Source organism: Charadrius vociferus, unplaced genomic scaffold, assembly GCF_000708025.1.
Source record: "Charadrius vociferus isolate BGI_N301 unplaced genomic scaffold, ASM70802v2 scaffold409, whole genome shotgun sequence".
In the NCBI taxonomy this organism is placed as follows: Eukaryota; Metazoa; Chordata; class Aves; order Charadriiformes; family Charadriidae; genus Charadrius; species Charadrius vociferus.
In genome coordinates, this window is record NW_009650082.1 from 576,197 (window position 1) to 596,617 (window position 20,421).

General features: G+C 50.1%; 1 protein-coding gene across 1 annotated transcript in view; it reads left to right on the top strand.

Moving 5' to 3' along the window:
- The first annotated feature begins 554 nt into the window (after nt 1-554).
- TOX2 (TOX high mobility group box family member 2) overlaps nt 555-20,421 on the top strand; it is a 96,782-nt gene continuing 76,915 nt past the window's right edge. Inside the window, exons 1-2 of the mRNA XM_009892110.1 lie at nt 555-560; nt 618-683. Coding sequence (XP_009890412.1) covers nt 555-560; nt 618-683 — 72 coding nt within the window. The remainder of the gene's footprint in view (nt 561-617; nt 684-20,421) is intronic.

Consider the following 20,421-nt stretch of genomic DNA (forward strand, 5'->3'; position numbering starts at 1 on the left):
CCTCGCGCCCGGCCACGCAGGCACAGTCCGGGCAGGGGAAGGGGAAGGGGAAATGGGGGAAAACGTGGCTTCTGGCAGCCCAAGTTTGCAAACAGCAGCAAAGCGGCAGGATGGGGAATGAGGCTTTGCACAGAGACCCCCTCCTGTAGGGTCTGGAGCGGCTTTCTGCGTCGCTGGTGTTGGTTTGCTTTGGGAGTACGGAGGTGTGTGGAAAGGGACTGAATGGGACCTGCCTGTCTTGGAAGTTCCCATCGATGGAAATTGGTTTTTTAAAGCCGATTGATTGGTCTAGTGGGAATTTTAACAACAACTTCATTTGCATGATCTTTGCCGCTGGGTACATCTGTGGTTTCGCACAGGTTTGGTTTGTTCGAACCAGAGTGATTCATTCATTATTTTGCTGAAAAATGAACATAAATGGGCTACGCCACTGTGGCTCATTGCAATAACAGTGATGTGTGTGTGTGTGCTCATACACACTCGAAAGTTTTAACGGGCCAGCTCAGGATTTTCTTCTGGGCATCTTGGTGTGAAGAGCCGGGAAAGTGTTTGCGATGCGTGTAACCCTGACGTGCAGATGACATTTCACTAACTTGACCTTTCTTTTGTCTTTCCAGTTTGATGGGGAGAACATGTACATGGGAATGAACGAGAACGCCCAGGAGTTCCTATCGGCAAATCAGGTAAGCGTTGGTTTGCTTGGGTGGGCAGCGTGGATGGATTTTTCTAAGGGACTTAAGCTTTGCCTAAGCACAAATTCTCTCTGAATCTGCGCTCCTGAGACATCAGGAGGGTCCACGGAGGAGGTCAGAGCTGCCAACCTAGCTGCTCCCGAGGAGCAGTGGTGGATGCCCTTGGACAGGGAGAGGGATGCGCTTGCGTGCCGTGACGGTGCTGCTGCATATTGCTGGAGCCCAGCTTAGCCTCGGCTCCCCAACGAGGCTGAAAAGCTTTGCCCTCAGCATCCTTCACTGGAAATGAAGGTGCGATCGGTGTTTCTGGATGCGGTGAGGTTTCCAAGTATTGTGTGTAGTTCAGGTGTCTCCTTCCCTCACGTAGAGTATTTCCTGTAGCTAAATAGATTAACAGTTAGCTGGCTCGGGGAGAAAAAGGAATCAAAGGTTTCCTGTTTTGGAGCTATAAACCCACACGTGGAGGACCAGAATAGAAGTGCTCACATCTCGCAGGTGCCTGAGCCTTCAGGGCTCTCTCAGGACTTGGATACACACGCAGAACAGACATGTCCGCTCAGCGGAGCCCTAAACATGTATAAAATTAAGCCCACGCTTAGGGGAACTTCAGCACGTGCTTACCTGTGCTCCTGACCAGGAGATGAGAGACGGTCCCATCTGCATCCCCCTGAGGTGGCCTGGGGATCCCGTGCATCTTTGAGGAACCCGATGCCGCACCCTCGGGGCGGAACATCCCATCACATCCCACTGCCTCGCGAGGGAAAGCGCAAGGTCATTGCTAATATTTTCCCGCATCCCATTTCTGGGCTGCGTCGGGCTGTTTCGTTGAGGGCCCCTGTTGACCACAGCCTCGTGCATCGTGGGCTGCGCAGGGCTGTGTCGTGTAAAGGTGATGCGTTGCAAATTTTGAAAGTGTGGTGATTTCCATCCAGCCTAAGATGCTGCTGGCTTTTTGTTGCCCTGGTCGTGGTGTGTGTGCCCCAGGGTGAGCTTACGGTGTGCTTCTGCTGCTGGGCTTTGGCCGTCACCGCTCTACTTCACCACTGTGAATTACAAGGCTAGCGAGTCATGCCTGGAGTATGTAACTCAGACACCAGCGGCAGTGAAAATGCGTGCGTATTCAACTGGAACCAGGATGAAAACCTGCTGTTTGCCTTCTTAGAGTGCAGCAGCGCCTTGGCTCGTTGCTCGGGAGGGTTCCTCCTGTTCTCGCTTTCGAAGAGGGTGTGCGCGGCCACGGCTGCCGAGGCGTGGGGAGAGGGCTGTTCTCACGTGAGAAGGATTTGCAGAGGGTGGGGAAGGAACCGCAAACTTTGTGCTATCGAGTGATTCAGCAGAAACAAATATTTAGTCGATCAACAACGGCCTGCGCTTGATCGTTAGAGCCGGGAATTGCCAGAGGTTGAGTAAACGCAGAAAGGAGAGGGGTCACCCCAAACTGCCCCGGCCGGGGGTCAGCCCTGTGCCCCCCTCCTGTTCTCCAGGGCTGTGCAAAGCCTACGAGCAAGTGGTAGATGCTAACGGGGGCAGTTGTCTTAGGTGCTCTGCCTTTAAAAATTCCCAAGGGATGACTATTCCCCAGCTTCGTCGGGAAGGGCTGGCAGCGCCGCTCGGTGTCCAGCCACATTCCCTGGCCATGATGCGCCTGCGGGATCGGGCTGGCCTGGGGCTGAACTGCGGCCACCGGGAATCCTCCTCTACATGGACAGAAATCGCCTCGCAGGCCCTGTGGCGTCCCGCTTCCCCTGCAGGCGGGTGGCTGGAGGGGAATCAGAAGTGATGCTGCAGGGTGGGGAAGGGCTTGCTGCACTGCCAGCGAGGAGGAGGAGGAGGAGGAGGGCTGACCTCCAAATAAAACCGGAGGCCACCACGTGGTGGAGGATTCATGTACCATTTGAAGCTGGGAGAAGGATAAACCAAACCAGCTTAGATGGCTATAACCTGGGAAATAGAAGTTTGCTCTTTTGTTCTCTGTTTACCTGGAGACTTTAATTTCCTATTTTGAAATCCCAGTTAAGGATAGAAAGGGAGGAAGTAGCTCTCCCTTGGCAGAGGGTGGGCACGGGGCTGGTACCCCCCATTACAGGGATGGGTTTGTGTACGGGGGCTGTGCTGCTGCTTTATCTCCCAGAGCAAATGCTGTGCTCGGCACTGGTGAGGTCACATCTTGAATACTGTGTTCAGTTTTGGTCCCCTCATCACAAGAAAGACATTGAGGGGCTGGAGCGTGTCCAGAGAAGGGCAACGGAGATGGTGAGGCGGCTGGAGCACGTCTGATGAGGAGCAGCTGAGGGAACTGGAGGAGGTTGTAGTGAGGGGGAGGTCAGTCTCTTCTCCCAAGTTACAGGCAACAGGACAAGGGCACGTAGCGATAGGACAAGGGGGAATGGCTTCAAACTGGAAGAGGGGAGATTTAGATGAGATATCAGGAAGAAATTTTTCACTCTGAGGGCGGTAAGCCCCTGGCGCAGGTTGCCCCGAGAAGCTGTGGCTGCCCCATCCCTGGAGGTGTTCAAGGCCGGGTTGGACGGGGCTTGGAGCAACCTGGGCTGGTGGGAGGTGTCCCTGCCCAGGGCAGGGGGTGGCACTGGATGATCTTCAATGTCCCTTCCAACCTAAACCATTCTATGATTCTTTGACGAGAGAAAACGACCTTAAGTTGCACCAGGGGAGGTTTAGATTGGATATTAAGAAGAATTTCTTCACCAAAAGACTTACCAAGCATTGGCACAGGCTGCCCAGGGAAGCGGTTGAGTCACCATCCCTGGAGGTATTTAAAAGACAGGTAGATGTAGCGCTGAGGGACATGGTTCAGTAGTGACTTGGCAGTGCTGGGTTGGTGGCTGGACTTGATGATCTTAGAGGTCTCTTCCAACCAAAATGATTCTATGGGGAGTGGGGACTGACATGGAAAATAGAAGGGGAAGTTTGTCTCATCTTGCGTCTCCAGTTCCCCTCCTTGTCCTGCTATGTTTGGGACAGTCAGAGAGGAGCTGGGAGTGGGATTAAGGGGTGCAGGGGTGTGGGGTGGCACCCGGGGCTCCGCCGGGCCGGGTATCCCCGTGGGATGCTGCGATGACCCCCCATAACCTCGCCCATGATGGACAGAGGGGAGCAGGGAGGGAGGGCGAGGGTCCCAGTTCATGCCCTGCCCCTGTTAGTGGTGGTTCACACCTAGCATGAGCTTTGGCCGAGGAGGATGGGGAGCAGCCTTCCTCCCTCACCATCGTGAGTTTGTCATCTCCATTTATTTACCTGCACATCAGCGCTTGTTTACCAGAGAGCGCTTTATAGCACCGGTCATGGCTTTATTACTACTAACACAACTCTTCTATTTAAATGGGGGTTCCAGATGTTTTTTATTGGTTGCTGAACCTGTCGTAACCTGCACGAGTACATTAAACAGCAGGAGCACGGTTTCACAAGCTGCTAAATCATCGGCCCCGAGACGCCTGTGCAGCGCACGTGGAGCATCGCTCAGCCCGTGGCATCCTTGGGGACAAGAGGAATCGTACATGCTAGTTACTGAAGCCATCACACTGTAATAGGTTGGGCTGGTGGGTTGGGGTTTTTTTCCCCCATTTTTGTCTTAAACTGGTTGCACTGGGTGCTGTTGGGCATCTGCAGCTCCCGGCAGCAGACGCAGCTTCACGCTGAGCCCAGCTCAGGCGCAGGGGCTGGGACGTCCCGCATTAACGGTGGGAAATCTTAACTTCACATCGCCTGGTTTGGGGCACACTTGCTTATTTACCTCAGTTTTGCGCTACACACTGAGCTCCTCTGGTACCTTGTGGTGGTCTGGGGTGAGACTGTCACCATGAGATCCCCCGGACCTGCGCGAGGGCTTCCAGCCCCTCCGTGCTTCCAGGTGGGTGGGAAAGGCTGGGAGAGCGAGAAATCCATCTCTGTGCGTGGCTCATTTCAGCCGGAAAACGTTTAGGGGTCCACAGATGGAAGAAGTTTGATAGTCTTCGTTATAGGAAATTCTGTATTGCCTTGTGATTTTTCTTTCAAAATACCTAGAAGGAGTTGGGCAGAAAGCAGAATTCAGTTTATCACCTCTCCCCCGGCCCTGCTTTAAACCCAGAAGGGTTTCAGTGGCTCCTGCTTGTCAGTGCAATGCTTTACACTTTCTGCCCAGAGATCCAGCAACCGCTTAAGCTCTTGAGTCATCCTTTCCCATTGCGCAGACGAGATTATTCTCATTTTGCAACTGGAGCTACAGAGAGGGCATGGTTAGGGCAGCTCCTGTGCTTGAGCGGTCCTTGGAGAGCATCGTGATCCTGTGGCACCCTGACACCCGCCTTATCTCAGCCCCTTCTACGGTTTTTGATCACAGAATCACAGAAGAGTTGAGGTTGAGAGGGACCTCTGGAGCTCATCTGGTCCAACCACCCAACACTCCAGGGATGGAGACCCCTTAGCCTCCCTGGGCAACTTGTGCCAGTGCTCAGTCACCCTCCCAGCAAAATAAATATTTCCTCATGTTCAGAGGGATCCTCCTCTGCTCCAGTGCGTGCCCATGGCCTCTGGTCCTGTCCCTGGGCACCACTGAAGAGAGCCTGGCTCCATCCTTTTTGCACCCTCCCTGCAGGTATTTATAGATGCCAATGAGATCCCCCAGAGCCTTCTCTTCCCCAGGCTGAACAGCCCCAGGTCCCTCAGCCGTTCCTCACAGGAGAGATGCTCCAGTCCCTTCATTACCTTTGTGGTCCTTCATTGGACTCTCTCCAGTATGTCCGCCTGTCTTGTACAGCGGAGCTCAGAACTGGACCCAGTACTCCAGCTGTGGCCTCACCAGTGCTGAGTAGAGGGGAATATCAATAGCACAAAATAATTTAAAAGAAAGAGAAACCAAATCATATCCAACTTGGGGTGAAGGGTGAGTGGTGCAAGGACAAATCGCTTCTTTATTTCTGCCTGGTTTGGATATCCCATTACCCGCAGGTCTCAAGGGGATTGAGAATAGGACTGCTAATCACCACTATGAAAAGCAGAAATTCAAGTGAAATGATTTTATGCTGCAACGTCACTACCCCTTCTACACTGTTACTTAGTGACTGAGTAATGTATTAGTGTTAAAACACTTAAACACTACTATTTTAATAGCATTAAAATATTCTGCAGTATCTCATGGGAAGAGTGGGGCAAAGCCAGGACTGGGGTCCGCTTTCCTCTCCTTCATCATCCCCTACCCCACAGAGCTGCTAAACTGGGGGGAAGAAGGAAAAAAACCCAAACCCAAATCCCTTCAAAAACCCCAAAGAAACCATCTGAAAGCCAGCTGACCCGCTCCCACCCGTCATCTTACTGGATGGGATCGTAGATGCGCGATCGGCTGCATTTCTCGTCAACCCGAAAAGGGTTCATCTCAGCTGAGAACAAAATGCAGAAATACAGGAGCCTAAAACATAATGGGAGCTCTGAAAGATCCAGACCCACGCCAGCACAGCCTGCTCGGGGAAAAAGAATTCCTCTTGTTCCATCAAATAGGAGGACATTTGACCCCAGAAGTGAGTCAAATGTGAAATGTAATTCAACCCCCAACAGGGGCCGGAGTATAAATGCAACTTGACATCTGATCAAACCATGGCGGACATTTGACCCCCGAGATGAGTGAGGTGTCTGTTGTGTCTCATGAAGTCGGCAGAGCATCATTCCTCACCCCTGACAATTTTCTTTCTTTCTGCCCCCCCCTTCCTCCCCAGACAAAGACAAGGAATTAAGTAATGCAAAAATCCCGAGCGATGGACAGCTTAGCAGCCATGCGGGGTACTCTGAAAGATGAGTAAAAATGCAACGGTGCTGGTAAAAATAAATAAAAACACCCGCAAAAGAGTTAAGAGAAGGCATTTATTTATTTATTTATTACTCTCCCTTTGTGATAGGGAGAGTAACTGCGGGAAAGGCAAAGGTTGGGAAATTCCTCGTGTAGCTGGACTGAACGAGGTTGGGTTCATTTGGCATCCAGAGTTTTGCACTTGCAGGAAGGGTCCACGGGTGTTTTATAAAGATGAAGTGACGGCGCCTGGGAACACCCTGCAAGAAGGTATCATTATCCCCCGTTACGGGTGAATTAATAGGAATTCATTCCTATTGTAGGAAATACCCTGCCGGGGAGCTGGGGCTGGGGTGATGTTCAGGCAGGGTGTGGGAACAATGGTGCGGGTTTGGGGACACTTGTCCCTCGGCTTGTTGGGGTGTGACTCTGTGCCCAGTCCGTGGAGGGACATCATGGAAAACCTTAGGGGAGTGTTGGCCATATTCCTCCCCCATCCTTCGCACGTCCCAGGCTGCTGGCTGGGCTTTGGGCAGCTTCCAAGGAGGGAAGAGCCCATTCCTTACCAGGAGCTTTCGGTGTGCGGCTCATTCCAGCCGAGCGACGTGCCTGTTCCTGCACCAACAAGTTCATTTGTGTGACCCCTCGTGCAAATGCTGTTACACGTGGGTGTAGTTTATTCAGGCTGGGGAGAGGCGTCGGCATAACCAACTCTTTGCTTTTGTAACTGAGAGCACAAATAGGACCCTGCCCCTCTTCTCCACTCTCGTGAGACCCCACCTGGAGCACTGCCTCCAGCTCTGGAGTCCCCAACATAAGAAGGCCATGGACCTGCTGGAGCGTGTCCAGAGGAGAGCCACGAGGATGATCCGAGGGCTGGAGCACCTCTCCTGTGAGGAGAGGCTGAGAGAGTTGGGACTGTTCAGCCTGGAGAAGAGAAGGCGAAAGAGGGGAGATCTTATTGCGCCTTCCAGTGCCTAAAGGGGCTCCAGGAGAGCTGGGGAGGGACTTTTTACTGGGGCGTGGAGTGACAGGACGAGGGGGAATGGCTATAAACTGGAAGCGGGCAGGTTTAGATTAAACATTAGGAAGAAGTTTTTCACTTTGAGGGTGGTGAGGCACTGGCACAGGTTGCCCAGAGAGGTTGTTGAGGCCCCATCCCTGGAGGTGTTCAAGGCCAGGCTGGACATGGCCTTGGGCAACCTGGGCTAGTGGGAGGTGTCCCTGCCTATGGCAGTGTGGTGGGAACTCGATGATCTTCAAGGTCCTTTCCAACATAAACCGTGATTCTATGACCCGGCTGCTTTAACTGTGAGTGTTGACGATATGATAATTAAATTGACAGGAGGTTATTTGCACACTATTTCCTCTTCCTAATGCTCTTCTTACGTGAGGCTCTTCCCAGTACGCTCCCGCTGCCCGTCCGTGTGTCGAAAGCATCGAGTCTTGGCTGGCAGGAACCACATCTGCCCTGTGGCCCTGTGGGGGGGCTGCGGGTTTGCACGGTGGCGTTGAAAAAGCCTCATTTCACCCAGATCCGGTGAGATGCCCCATGGCCATGACCCCCAGCAAAGAGGGCTTTGGTTTGCCTGCGGGCGTTAGGGCGATACTGGGTAGCTCATGGATGGAGCTGCTCGTATTTATACTGTGGGGAAGGTGGAGCTGTGGGCACGGACGTGTTTGTACATGGCAGCGTGTGCATGAAATAGGTGGGGGATTTTTTCTCTGGTTGTGTGCAAATCGGCAGGAGGTCACCTGAGCGCTGGGTTTACGCCGATGCAGCAAGGGCGGTGGAGTCGAGAGATTGTATTTGTCACGTGCGCACACGCTTATGTGGCGTCTGTCTCCAAATGTGTCCCTGTGTAAATGTGAGTGTGGGGTTACGCACGCCGGCCCCTTTCTGCACGCGCGAAATCCATCTGCGTATGTATCTGCGGTCTTGGATGGGTATAAATCAACATTTATCTACTGTGCCTATTGCCCTTTATCTGTTTATCTCCATACATCTTCAAGCCCGGGTCTGGATTAGCCATAATAGATACAGTAAGTCGCTGATCTGGTGGGTCAAATGGTCAGGGCTCTTTGATCAGCCGTCAGGATACATTACCACCAGGGCCTCCGGTGGGGCTTGAATTACAACGTACATTTGACTCATTTCTGGGGTCAAAACGTCCCTCTTATTTGATCGAATGACAGAAATTGTATAATTTGTATATATCCCTGAGCCATATGTGCTCTGAGTGCCACTCTAATGTGTTTTATAAAGGCACAGCTGTCTTGGTGACTTATTTAAAATGGGATTTTGAAGTAGTGTTCTTGCCATTTAATGTCCTCATTCAGGGTTACACAAGGTTTATCAAATAATAAATAACATTTAGAACATCCATTTTAGCATAACAATGGGTTTGCTAGTTATAAGGAACTGGACGGTACAATAAAGCTGTGTTTGGTAAATAAGCAATAACAGAGAAAGCAAGCGATAGCGTAATTAGAAATTAATGAGGGTGCGGGAAGCTGCGGATACCTTCCACGCGTTCTGCTAACGCTCCAGACTAGACAGAGCTCATCTTGGCAGCCGCCGCTCTAAAATATGCCATCAAACCTTGTCATAATACTGGCAGGCACGTTGTCCTCCCACCTCCTGGGCCTCCCACTGATCTCGACTGAATCGCAGCGAAATGTCAACAGTTGATAAAATAAACCGGGGTGTGGGGCAGAGCGAGGGCGGGGAGATGGGGGTCCCCGTCCCCACTGGGGGCTGCAGAGCCAGAACGCAGCGACTGCACAGTCCCGGCACAGCCATGGAGCCCCGGGCAGCGTGGGGACAATTAGGTGTTGCTAACAAAGACATGGGTCATCCTGGTCTGGTTCTTCCTCCCTAGTAGGAAGCTGTAAAACAGGACCAGTGTGGACTTTGCGCCACTTGGTTTTCCCTCCAGCAGTGGCTTTGGTAGAGATGCTCTGTTGGTAGCAGTGAAGTGACACCGTGTCGTTCCTCGGGTGTGATGTATTCTCATGTTGGTTGGTCCCTAACCTACAAGGACGTGTAAATGTGAAGAAGTTTCCAGCAATTTTTTTGTCCCTGAAGCTCGTAAGGTGCAGCAGGTGGCTTGTGGTGACCACAGCCACTGTCTCAGATCTGGGTTTGCTCTGGAAGTAAGACTGGAAGAAACCAGGAGACCATACACGTGGCTGAGCGATACCTTAGGGTGATCCTTCTCGTGAGTCTTGTTGTAGTAAAGACTGCACAGCAGAGTGGTGGAGGAAGAATTAGAACCCACCACGAGGTTATTCTTCATGCAATTTCCACTCAAGTCCCCTAATGAACTTTTGTGTTTCTAAGGAGCCTGATCAGTCTTTGCATATGAAGAAACTTGTGTTTGGTTTAAATTTGATGAGACGTGTCTCAAGGTCTTCATAATCTATTGGTTTTGGCTATTGGCTGGCTCGGTCTATTGATCACAGGCACCGATGAAGGTCAGAGGATGGTCAGTGTTAGAGAAAATCACTGATAAAAGTAGAAGGGTTTAAAAAAGGGGGACACCCTGTTCCCCAGGAGTGGAGACCTCTGATGCTTCTGAATTTCCAGCAGTCTTGGGCTCCTTGGGCTTCACTCTCTTGCCTCTGTACAGCATCCTGGTCTCTTCCAATCTGCAATGAGTCTGTATTTTTGAAGTCTAGAGTCAACCACAACAGGGGCACCTTACAATAAAAAACTGATGACTCCTCAATCCCTTTACAATGATATGTTGCAAATATTGCTAGAACATATATTCACAGAATTCACAGAATTGTTAGGGTTGGAAGGGACCTCTGGAGATCATCTAGTCCACCCCTCCTGCCAGAGCAGGGTCACCTACAGCACGTTACACAGGACAGCGTCCAGGCAGGTTTTGAATGTCTCCAGAGTGGGAGACTCCACCACCTCTCTGGGCAGCCTGTTCCAGTGCTCCACTACCCTCAAAGTAAAGAAGTTCCTCCTCATGTTAAGATGGAACTTCCTATGTTCAAGTTTATGCCCATTACCCCTCGTCCTATCACTGGGCGCCACTGAAAAAAAGACTGTATATATGTATATATATGGCCCTTAGTGAAGAGAAGTGAGAGCTTTATACGGACGCAAAGCTGAAAAATAGGATTAAACAGAGTTTGGCAGTGCAGTGGAAGCCGGGAGTGCGTGCTGCAGCAGGCACCCGTGCTAAAATACAGATTTTCCTCTTTCCATGCTGTTCTTTGAGTAATACTGTATAATTTCATGTGTTGTGCTAGAGAGTAAAAAAATAGAGGCAAGACACTGAGAGATATTAAATGCCTTTCTCAGCAGACGATTCAGGAAGAATCTCATGTACTATTTTAGAGCGAACAATAGGGTGTTACATGTCATTTATTATAATCAGCAGCTAATGGAAACCCTTCCGGGTGGGATTTTGGAGGTGAGCGCAACTACAGCTGATGATCCAGGCTTGTGAATTTTGCATGAACTCCTATGTGACAGGGAAATTTTTGAAAGGTGCAGTCGGGAAGCGATTCCTGGAATTCAGTCATAGAAAGAGAAGCTTCTGTTGCTGTCGGAGGGTCAGCTGTAGTGCTTAAATAAAATAATAGTTAAGAAATGCCTTGATTTTACAGACAGAACGAACATCATCTTCAACCCTTGGTCTCAAAGGTCTCCTAAGTTGTTAACAATAACGTGTTTGAAAAACAGCCACCAAGCATCACAGAGGGAAAAGCTGATGTAACTGAGCAGTTCCTAGACCAAAATGGATAGTCTCTGTTTCTATTGCACTTTAAAAAAAAAGGACAGAAAAAAAAAAAAAGAAAAAGCCTCTTACAGTTGAAGATATCCGTCAGGTGACACAGAGCACCTTGTAGGGACGGAAGTTGGAGTTGGACTAGATGATCTCTAGTGGAGATGATGATGATGATGGACTAGTCAGGGAGTTGGACTAGATGATCTCTAGAGGTCCCTTCCAACTCTGAAGATTCTGTGATTCTGTGTGAAAACTCTGAAATTGTCAAGGTGGATGAATTTCACATGTAGACGTTTCCCCAAGGAACTGAGGTTCCTAAATAGATTTAGGTTTAGGGGCAAAGGAGAAGGAGATCCTCAGATGCACAGGAGCAGTTGTCGGAATAGCAAGTGGTGTGGCTGGCAGCCTGAGGGCTCGGCACAGCGTCTGCCACTCTTCCGAGGTCTTCCAGGTGACCACAGCCAGCTATGTCCTCAGGTCAGTCCAAGCACTAATCTTACCTTCTCTTTCCCAAGTCTTTCCCTGGTTCCCAGTGGTAAAGACCATCAGTGTTAAGTGGCACGTCTGACTGTAGCCCTCATTCTGAGAGGTGTGTGATCAAAACGTGCATGAAGACCTTCAAACCTGATTTCTTTTGTGGTGAAGAAGCCCATAATCAGGGAAAGATGTAAAAAATAATAATAAAAACCCAATCAATGCGGGAGAGTGGTCCAGTGCCGGAGGCAGCACAGCTCCAGCCTGTGGTTGAGCTGCCCCCGGGTCTGGTGGGTACCCAGGGGCTGGTAGAGAGAGCAGAGCAGCAGGACCATGTGTATCCCACTGAGAAACAGCATTTGCTGCTGTGTCTTGACCAGTTTTTACATATAGAAAATACGGATACCAAAAGGAGCTCTGACGGAGGGTTGGAACACGGGTGTTTCTTGGCACTGAAAGGCCACGATGACCACCAGTAGGGGTGAAGGAAATGCGGACCCGAGATCCCAGAAATGCTCCCTGTGTGCTGGAGGGTAAAGGGGAGAGAGTAACTGGGACTGTTTCAGAGCACTGTGGGGCACAGCTGAGGTCCAATAAGACTAAATAACGCTGCAGGGGACCTGCTGGCCTGCATCTTAAAGGTCCCTTCCAACCTAGACGATTCCATGATGACTCCTGTGGCATGAGGATGCCTGGGGCTGGCAGTCCAGCAGTGCTGATGAGCTCGTAAAGCCAACAGATCATAAAATAGCAGCAAAATATAGAGGAAGGAGGTGTGCAGTATCCTTTAACCAACAAAGTGTCACTCTATCAAAGATTTCCCACTGTGCTCAACACCGCTGTAAAGGGACTACACGTGGTGTATGCAGAGCTGCTGCCTTTGATGGTCAGCGTGGCCTGGGGCAAGGTGGACACCTCCACGTGGGGGACCTGGGGCAGCTCTGGAGGGAGCAGGTCACCTTCGAAGCACGTTAATACGGTGCTTATGTCTGCTTTAAACCCCCTGACCGTGCCCCGCTGGTGCTGGGCTGTCCTGGGAGGGTGTTGCGTTGGCCTTGAGCGGTGGCTGTCGCTTCAGACAAAGGCAATCCCGGAGCTTTTATGCACAAACTGTTTCTGCCTTCAGATCCTCCAGCTCCTCGCACCGTGCTAATTCCTCGCCGCTTGTCTCCCGAATTACCTGCTGTGACGCAGTGTGATTGGGAGCCAGGTCTTTACATGCTAACGATTGATGCTGAGCCCTGATAATGCGATAACATCGCTATCCGTTAGCTGCGACGAGCAAGGTTTTTCTGCTGCGTCCTGTTGGGGGGTTTGGTTTTGGCTCCTGCAGAGGTTGGTTTGCTTCTCTGATGGACCTCTGGGGAGTGGCTTTGGAAAATTACTTTTATTTCTGGAAACATAGCACCATGGGCTGCAGGAATATGAGAACAAAACAAAACAAAAAAAAAGCAGTCCTGTTGCTCTTGGGATTTCCTTTCCCAACTGATTGATTACTTCTTCTCCTCTCATCGGAGCCCCAGCCCAAGCCGTGTTTGGGTCCGCTGTCACAACAGTGTGATTAACTGGGGAGCCGCTTACTTTTCCAGCAGGAAAGCTTTATTTTCCACTTCAGGGTTTGGGGGCCTGTGCAGAAAGGAAGACCCCTCCGTGGCCTCGTCCGGCTGCAGAACATGCCCTTCGCTCCATGTGGGCTGCGGGGCTGCCCTGGGCACGTGCAGGGTCGGGCTCTGCTCCAGCCCCACGGTGCCCTGAACCCCCTCAGAAGAGCATCTCGGGGCTCTGCAGGTACTGGAGGACGATGAGGGTGATGAATCCCGAGCGCGGCCATCCAGCTCCTCCCGCTCGGAGTCAGGCGTTCACCCCAGCCTCTCCTCGCCCATGGGGTTGGGCAGAGCCGTCGACCCAAACTGGTGTCCTGCAGTGCTCGGGCAGCTCGCCTGCCAGCGGGAAGTGGTACCCAACCCCGCACTGCTCCAGCAAAGCGGTGGCACCTCATGGGGAGCCAACCCACGAGGACGGGCTGGCTCGGCGCCTGCAACGCCATGGGTTGCTTGCGTTAGCTCTCAGGCTTCTGCTGCAGGATTTGCTCAGCAGACCCCTGAGCATCCCCCGTCTTGATGCCCGAGGAGCTCAGAGCGGGCACAGCCAGCAGGTGCCCGGGCAGGGGAGCGTGGGTGCTGTTGCGTTAAAAGGCAAAGTAGTTTTGGCAGAAAATAACCCCCCTTTGCGTTCTCACACTCCTCCCCGAGGTGGGAGGATAGGTGCGGCTAGGGGGAAATTCTGAGTGATGCCCAATTCACCACTATCAGTCCAGGCGCATTTAATATATTAAACTGTCACGATTCCGGATACAGTAACAGCAGACTGCACCTTCAGCCCAGTCGTGCTCGTGAACTAACACGGCCACTCTTCGGTCACGTTCAATGAGGAACCGAAACAACTGGCTGCTTAAACAGTGGGGGTTATTTAAGCATCAGATATATAGGTTCTTATGGGTTGCTGGTGATAAATATACTGTCTGCAAAGCACGTGCAAATAAAAGTATTGTTAATTATACAAAACACGCAACAAAGTTATAAACAATACAGCCTGGCTGTAAATGTAGGAAAGAGACTCTGGAGAGTAATTATTCCACAGGTGCCATGGGGAACCCGGGGGGGAGGACGCAGTGCATCGGGAAGCGTGCACCATGGGTGCCCGGGAGAGGGGAGCGCGCTGATGCCGGTGAGCAGGGAGCAGGCGAGCGTGCGGTGTGGGTACCCAGGGAGGGCAGCGTGGATGCCACCGGCCCTGTGTGGTTCTGCTCCTTTGGGAAAGGCTTGGGTCCTTCCTTACTGGGTGATGCACCAGGGCAGGCTGGGCAGAGCTGCGATGGGAACCAAAAATGAGGGACAGTTAGGGATGCGCTATGGGGTGTGCTCTGGCACCGGACGCGGCTGAAGGACCACTATCGCAGCGGCCTGAGCTCCTGCTGGTGGGGTGAAAGGTGGCAAAGCTGACCCAGAGCTTGGCGTTTGGTCCGGGCACCTGTCCCCCCCTATGGCGGTTCTGCCGAGGACAGTGCTGGGTCTGGCTCATCGGTCACACCGCTTTCGTGACCAGCAGCCTCTGAGCAAGCCTGAATTAAATTTGTCTCAAACTAGGAAATCCATCATCAGCCATCAAAAGTGTCGGAGGTGGTGCTGTATAGCTCAGGTCTATACATCTGTGTACACTGTAAAGGGCAAAATATGACTTGGCTTTTATTACTTTAATTAAAACATGAGTGAAGAGTATGAGATTCATATTAAATTGTATTTTCCTGCCTGCTGTATGAAGGAGCTAACTGATCTGATTACCATGAAGATTACAAACTATCAAAGTGAAAAAGAGCTTTTTGCAAGTATTTCATATTAAACCTTCAAACATAACACTTTAAGAATAATTATAGTTGTATTACTGGAAAATGATTCATGAATTCTGAATAAATATAAGACCCTTAAAGGGAAATGTTCCAAGACCACAGTTTTCGTTCCAATCTGATGAAATTTAGTATCATTTTGCAGCTGTAGAATAAAATTTAAAAAAATATGTACGTAGACTGTATTGAGTATATGTCAGACTAAACTAATGAGATTTTTTTCATCAACTCTAAGCACGCACACAGACAAATGGAATAGCCGTTCTCATTTTCTGTAATAGAAAGCACCAAAAGAGAAGGCAGAAAGGATCTTACTGCTCACAAGTCTTTATTCTACCCTTGATTGTTAAATAATGTATTTTAAGTTCTCATATCTCGACTGCAGAATGTTTGAACTGACATTAATAGGTATATAAGAGAAAAGAGTGAGCTTAAAGGGGAAAAAAAAAAGTGAGGAAGGGCTAGGATTGGGAATTTTATTAGAATTCCCACTGGGCTGTAATAAAGATACTTTTCACACAATACAGTGAATGTTTACAGCAGACAATTTAGTTTCCTTCCAACAATTATGAGAGAAATTGAATCTCAGGAAATGTTAGTTTTCTCTAAAATTAGACATAACAATAAAGATACCCCTGAAAGTTTATTAAGGAGGGAAGGAAAAAAAAAAAAAAGCCATCAGTCTCTGGAAGACAATTTAGCAAATTTATTTTAAGAATTCCAGATGACTTCTAAACAAAACCAGACACCTACGTGGCGCTGAGGGCTCGTGTACCCCACGCTGGGCTCAAAGCTGTGGAGCTGCTTTTCTCTTGAGGAGCTTTTTTTTTTTATTATTTTTTCCCCCAGGTTCTGGCAATTCCTAGTGAATTTTGGAAGCAAATACCCAAAAGCTGCTTGTTTCCAGCCTGGAGCCGGCTGGAGGAGGGTGCCCATCGCTTCTGGAAGCAGATGGGGCACAAGGCAGTAGCAGGTCGTGCTCTCCTGCGTGCAGGTCAGGATGCTCCAACGCTGGGAGCACCCGTATCAAGGGGAAGATGAGTGGTCCTCACCCGTCCACCCCTCATCCCAGGGCAGGTTTCCCTGCGTGGAACACGTGAAAGGGCGACATCGTCATTTAAATCAGAGGGAGCAAAGCTGTAGGGGCCTCGTTGTATAAAATCGGCGGGATGTTTGCTCGCCCAAGTGTTAGAAAGTTGGGAGCTGTGTGGTTTTGCGTGAATATTTGCATGCCTTCTTGCAGGTGCGGTTAATGTTGATACTGGTGCAAATGCGGTGTTTCCTTCAGCGAGCTCTGTGTGGGGGTTTCCATGCACAAAGGACTAGTTAGCCCAGCACTGCGAGCTCGGGCCTTTTAAGTTTTTCCCGAGAAAATTGGTCGTGAAATGTCAAGAGAGGAACTGCAGGGAAAGGATGGAAATTATCGGGCACTTGACTGCAACTTCAGGAATGAATTTATCATGCTTGTACAGAGATGCTGGGGATCAGAAAGGGAGAGCCGCTCAGTAAAATGCGGAGAACTCTGAAGCTCTTTGCACAGCTCATGCCCATGGTGTTTAATTTTTGAAACACTGCGGTTTGAACATGCGGTGTAGTATTTCCACTTGCCCCAGTTCCCAGGCTCCTGCATCGAGGATGGCTGCGATGTCCGTGTTAGAGACGCCAGCTCTTCTCCACTGGTGTGTTTTTTCTTCTGTCCGTGTGATCCCTGATTGCCGACCTCTGCCTTGCTCTGTTGCAGGCTGGGAAGAGATTCCTGTTGTTTGATACCAAGGTTAGGGATGGGAGGAGAAATGGTAAACGCCGACGCAGCTTAGCTGACAGCCAAGCGTCTCTAGTAACCTTCCTCGAAAGGATCCGTCCCATTTTGATCTTATTACGGGCTAGACTGGGGTGATGCTTTTTGGTAACACCAAGTAGGACTCTGAGGTCCCCAGTTTGGTGCCAGTATTAGCGATAGAAGCACTCGGCTCTGATTCATCACAGGTTTGTGAAAATATCTAGGCTTTGGTTGTGGGCTTGGATTTGAAAGATGGCAACTGCAGCCCTTGAGGACACTGGAAAAATGTGAATTTTTACCATGGGGTCGATGTTTTGGCTTTGTTGCCTGCAGCCCTGTTGTGCTGCAAGCTTCCCCCACCTCTCCGTTCGCGTCTCTCTCTCGTTTCGACTCTTCCACCTCTGCCCGTTTCCCTTGAAACAATTCAGGTTCTACCTGGCATGTTGTAAACTAGTAAAAATAATAGAAAAAAGGTCTCCAGCTGCTTAATGAATAGAGTGTTTCAGTTGTTTTGGCCTCCAGATAGCTGGGGCTGGTCTTCTTTGGATGCAGCTGCTAAGGGAGTGCCTCCTGCCTCATGCCTTGCGTGTTGGGTTGGGTCCCTCGTGGTCATGCGATGAAGGTCGTGCTGGTGTTGGTGTGAGCCCTCTCGCACCTTCATCTCCTCTGCAAAGCTCATCCCTGTGTCAACAAACGCTGCCGGTTGCCTCTAGAGCTGTCAGTGCCTACAGCGGTCCCATCTCACCGCCAGCGTTGGAAGTGATCACCACTGCAGGCTCCTGGCCATGACCAGCAGCTTGGTGTCCCGGCTGTCCTTCTAGATGGAGACTTGTCATTGCTATTTTGATTGTTTATTTGATGGTTTTCCTTTTTGTCTTCCTTTTGAAAAGGTAATACCTACTCTAGCTATTCATTTTGTCCAGCTTGCTTAATGCTTTAGAAGCTATTTGATGAGTAGCAGTGATTTAGGACATCGATGAGCCCCTCCAGCAGTGTGTGTGTTCCTGGCTTTTTTTAGATACCATCATAAGCCTGTTTTTATTAAAGGAAAAAAAAATGTTAAAATTGTTAAAGATAAAATCTGTTTGTTTCCCAAAATTCACATATTGGAGGCTTAAGGCTGAGATTTTCACACCTACGCTGAGGATTTGGATACTTGGCTGCGCACCATGTTACAGTTCTCACAATTTTGTCGTGAGTCTCTTGGTGCTTCGTGCTTTCCCTAACAGCCCGGCACCTTTGTGCTCTTGTGACATGACAGCTTCTGCTTTGGATAAGTGAGTAAATGAATAAAATTCTTGCACTCGGGGTTGTGGAGGAAGGCTTGTAATTGTGGCACTCAGAAGCTCAGTAACCGCAAAGGAGGTAGAGGGAGATCCCAGGTGATTATCCTGATGTCTCCTGAACTGGCACGTTGAGGAGTTTTGCATATTTAGGATCTGCCAAGGAGTGAGGCATCTCGATCCCACGGTTAATCTTTAATATCTCCTTTGACCAAGCGAAACCAGGTCAGGCGTAGCTGCAGACAGACGTCGCCGTGCCCCGGAGTTGGAGGCAGCGCCCGCCCAAACGCTGTCGCTGCGGTTGAGATCGGGAAGATGCTCTTGTTGTCTCATCTCGGGGTTTACTTTGGCAAAGCTGACTCGGAGGTATCCAGCTTTGGCACTTCTCCTGCGTGCCGGGGCCAGGTCCTGGAGCTGAGGGTCTTTGGGATAATGGGGGGGTGTTGATTTACTGTGCTGCTGATTTAAGTTAATTTCCTTTTCCCGTTTCGGCAGCTTCCTGGCAGTCTGAAACGTTTTGCAGTGGATGGGCAGTTAAAGGATTTCAAGCTTCTTTTGGGGATAAAGAGGAGAGAGGGGAGGGAAGAAGGTGGCATTTTACAAAGCATCGATATGCTCTTAATTTTAATAAAATAAAATAAAAAAAAAGTAAGCAGCACCTTAGCCGCTAAGGCGACAGGCGCTTAAGAAGCACTGAATAAATACATAAAACATATTTGCTGAAGGCATTTGTCGTTGGAAGTTTAAACATTAAACATGCCTGCTTCGTCTGATACCGTAATAAAGCAGAGATGTTCAAAGAGCCATTAGTGGTGCTCTGACTATGGCTTTACATCTTCACTATATACGCGAAGGAAGCTGCATTATATCAGCGATGCCTCAGCGAGTTTTGCCCCGAGAAGGGAAAGTAAGTGAATTCTGGGAGGGATTTCAATGTGTCTTGGACGTTTTTGTAGCGCATTTCCCCTTTCGCATGGATCGACGTGGATGTTTTGGTATTGTTCCCGTGTAAAGTGCTGGGGCAGGTCCATGGGAGGCGGCAGCTCTGCCATTGTCCCGCTATCCCCGGGCTTAATAAAAACTGGCTCGGAGCCTGATGAGACAAGTAAACAGGTTTGTGTATTTAGGTTTTTAAATTACAGGATAAGGAGGAACACAGATACTCAATCCATTAAGAAATAACTAGGTGGGTGATTCACTACCATTTGTGTAAATGGCACTAACTCTGGTCTGCCTGCACAATTTATTAATACTTCACGGGAGGAAAAAAAAATTATTTTAATCTCATAATGGATGATGAGCTGTGAAATTGCTTCTGCAGCAGCTGGGCACCCTGGGGGAGGTGCTAGATTGCACCACATTATGCAAGCTCTCCCCACATCTCTGCCTTCCTCGTGCTAATCAGACACGTCAAATCTGGGCGATGGGGAGGGGGGATTCCACTGCTTCTCTTGGATTTCATTACTTTTTCTTTTTTTTTTTTTTAATATGTGTAGTCGTCTTCTCGATTTGCTTTGGGGTCCCAAATCTGACTTTGGAAGTGTGTGGGCTCAAATCAGAGCGTGTTTGTGGTGAGTGCTGCTTTGGGCTTCGAAGGTCCTGGCCCGATCCCTGGCCACGCTGGCCAGGCTCGCAACATTAAATAACTAAAAATTTAGCAAATATGCCGGGGCTGACTCAGTTTGTGATTTCTGGAGAAAAGGAGGCTGAGGGGAGACCTTCTTGCTCTCTACAGCTCCCTGAGAGGAGGGGGTAGCAAGGGGAGATCGGTCTCTTCTCCCAAGTGACAGGCGGTGGGACAAGAGGAAATGGCCTCAAGTTGCGCCAGGGGAGGTTTAGATTGGATATTAGGAAAAATTTCTTCACCAAAAGGGTTGTCAAACATTGGAACAGGCTGCCCAGGGAAGTGGTGGAGCTGCCATCCCTGAAGGTATTTAAAAGACAGGTAGATGTGGTGCTGAGGAATATGTTTTAGTGGTGGTTTGGGCAGCGTTGGGTTGATGGTTGGACTCGATGATCTTAAAGGTACCTTCCAACCTAGACGAGTCTATGATTCTGTGACTCATCTGGCTGCCACCGTCGGTTTGTAGGCAAGAGGACCAAGAGCTGTCACTGTTGCACCATGGCTTAGCTCAGCCTTGGTAGGTTCGGACCGGGACCACGGACAGAACTGACCCTCTGAGTGCGGCGAAGGCTCATTTGTGTGCGAAAAGGGCGGCCTGGGGTAACGGGCTGCGGCTGCCGGGGCCCGGGGGGGGG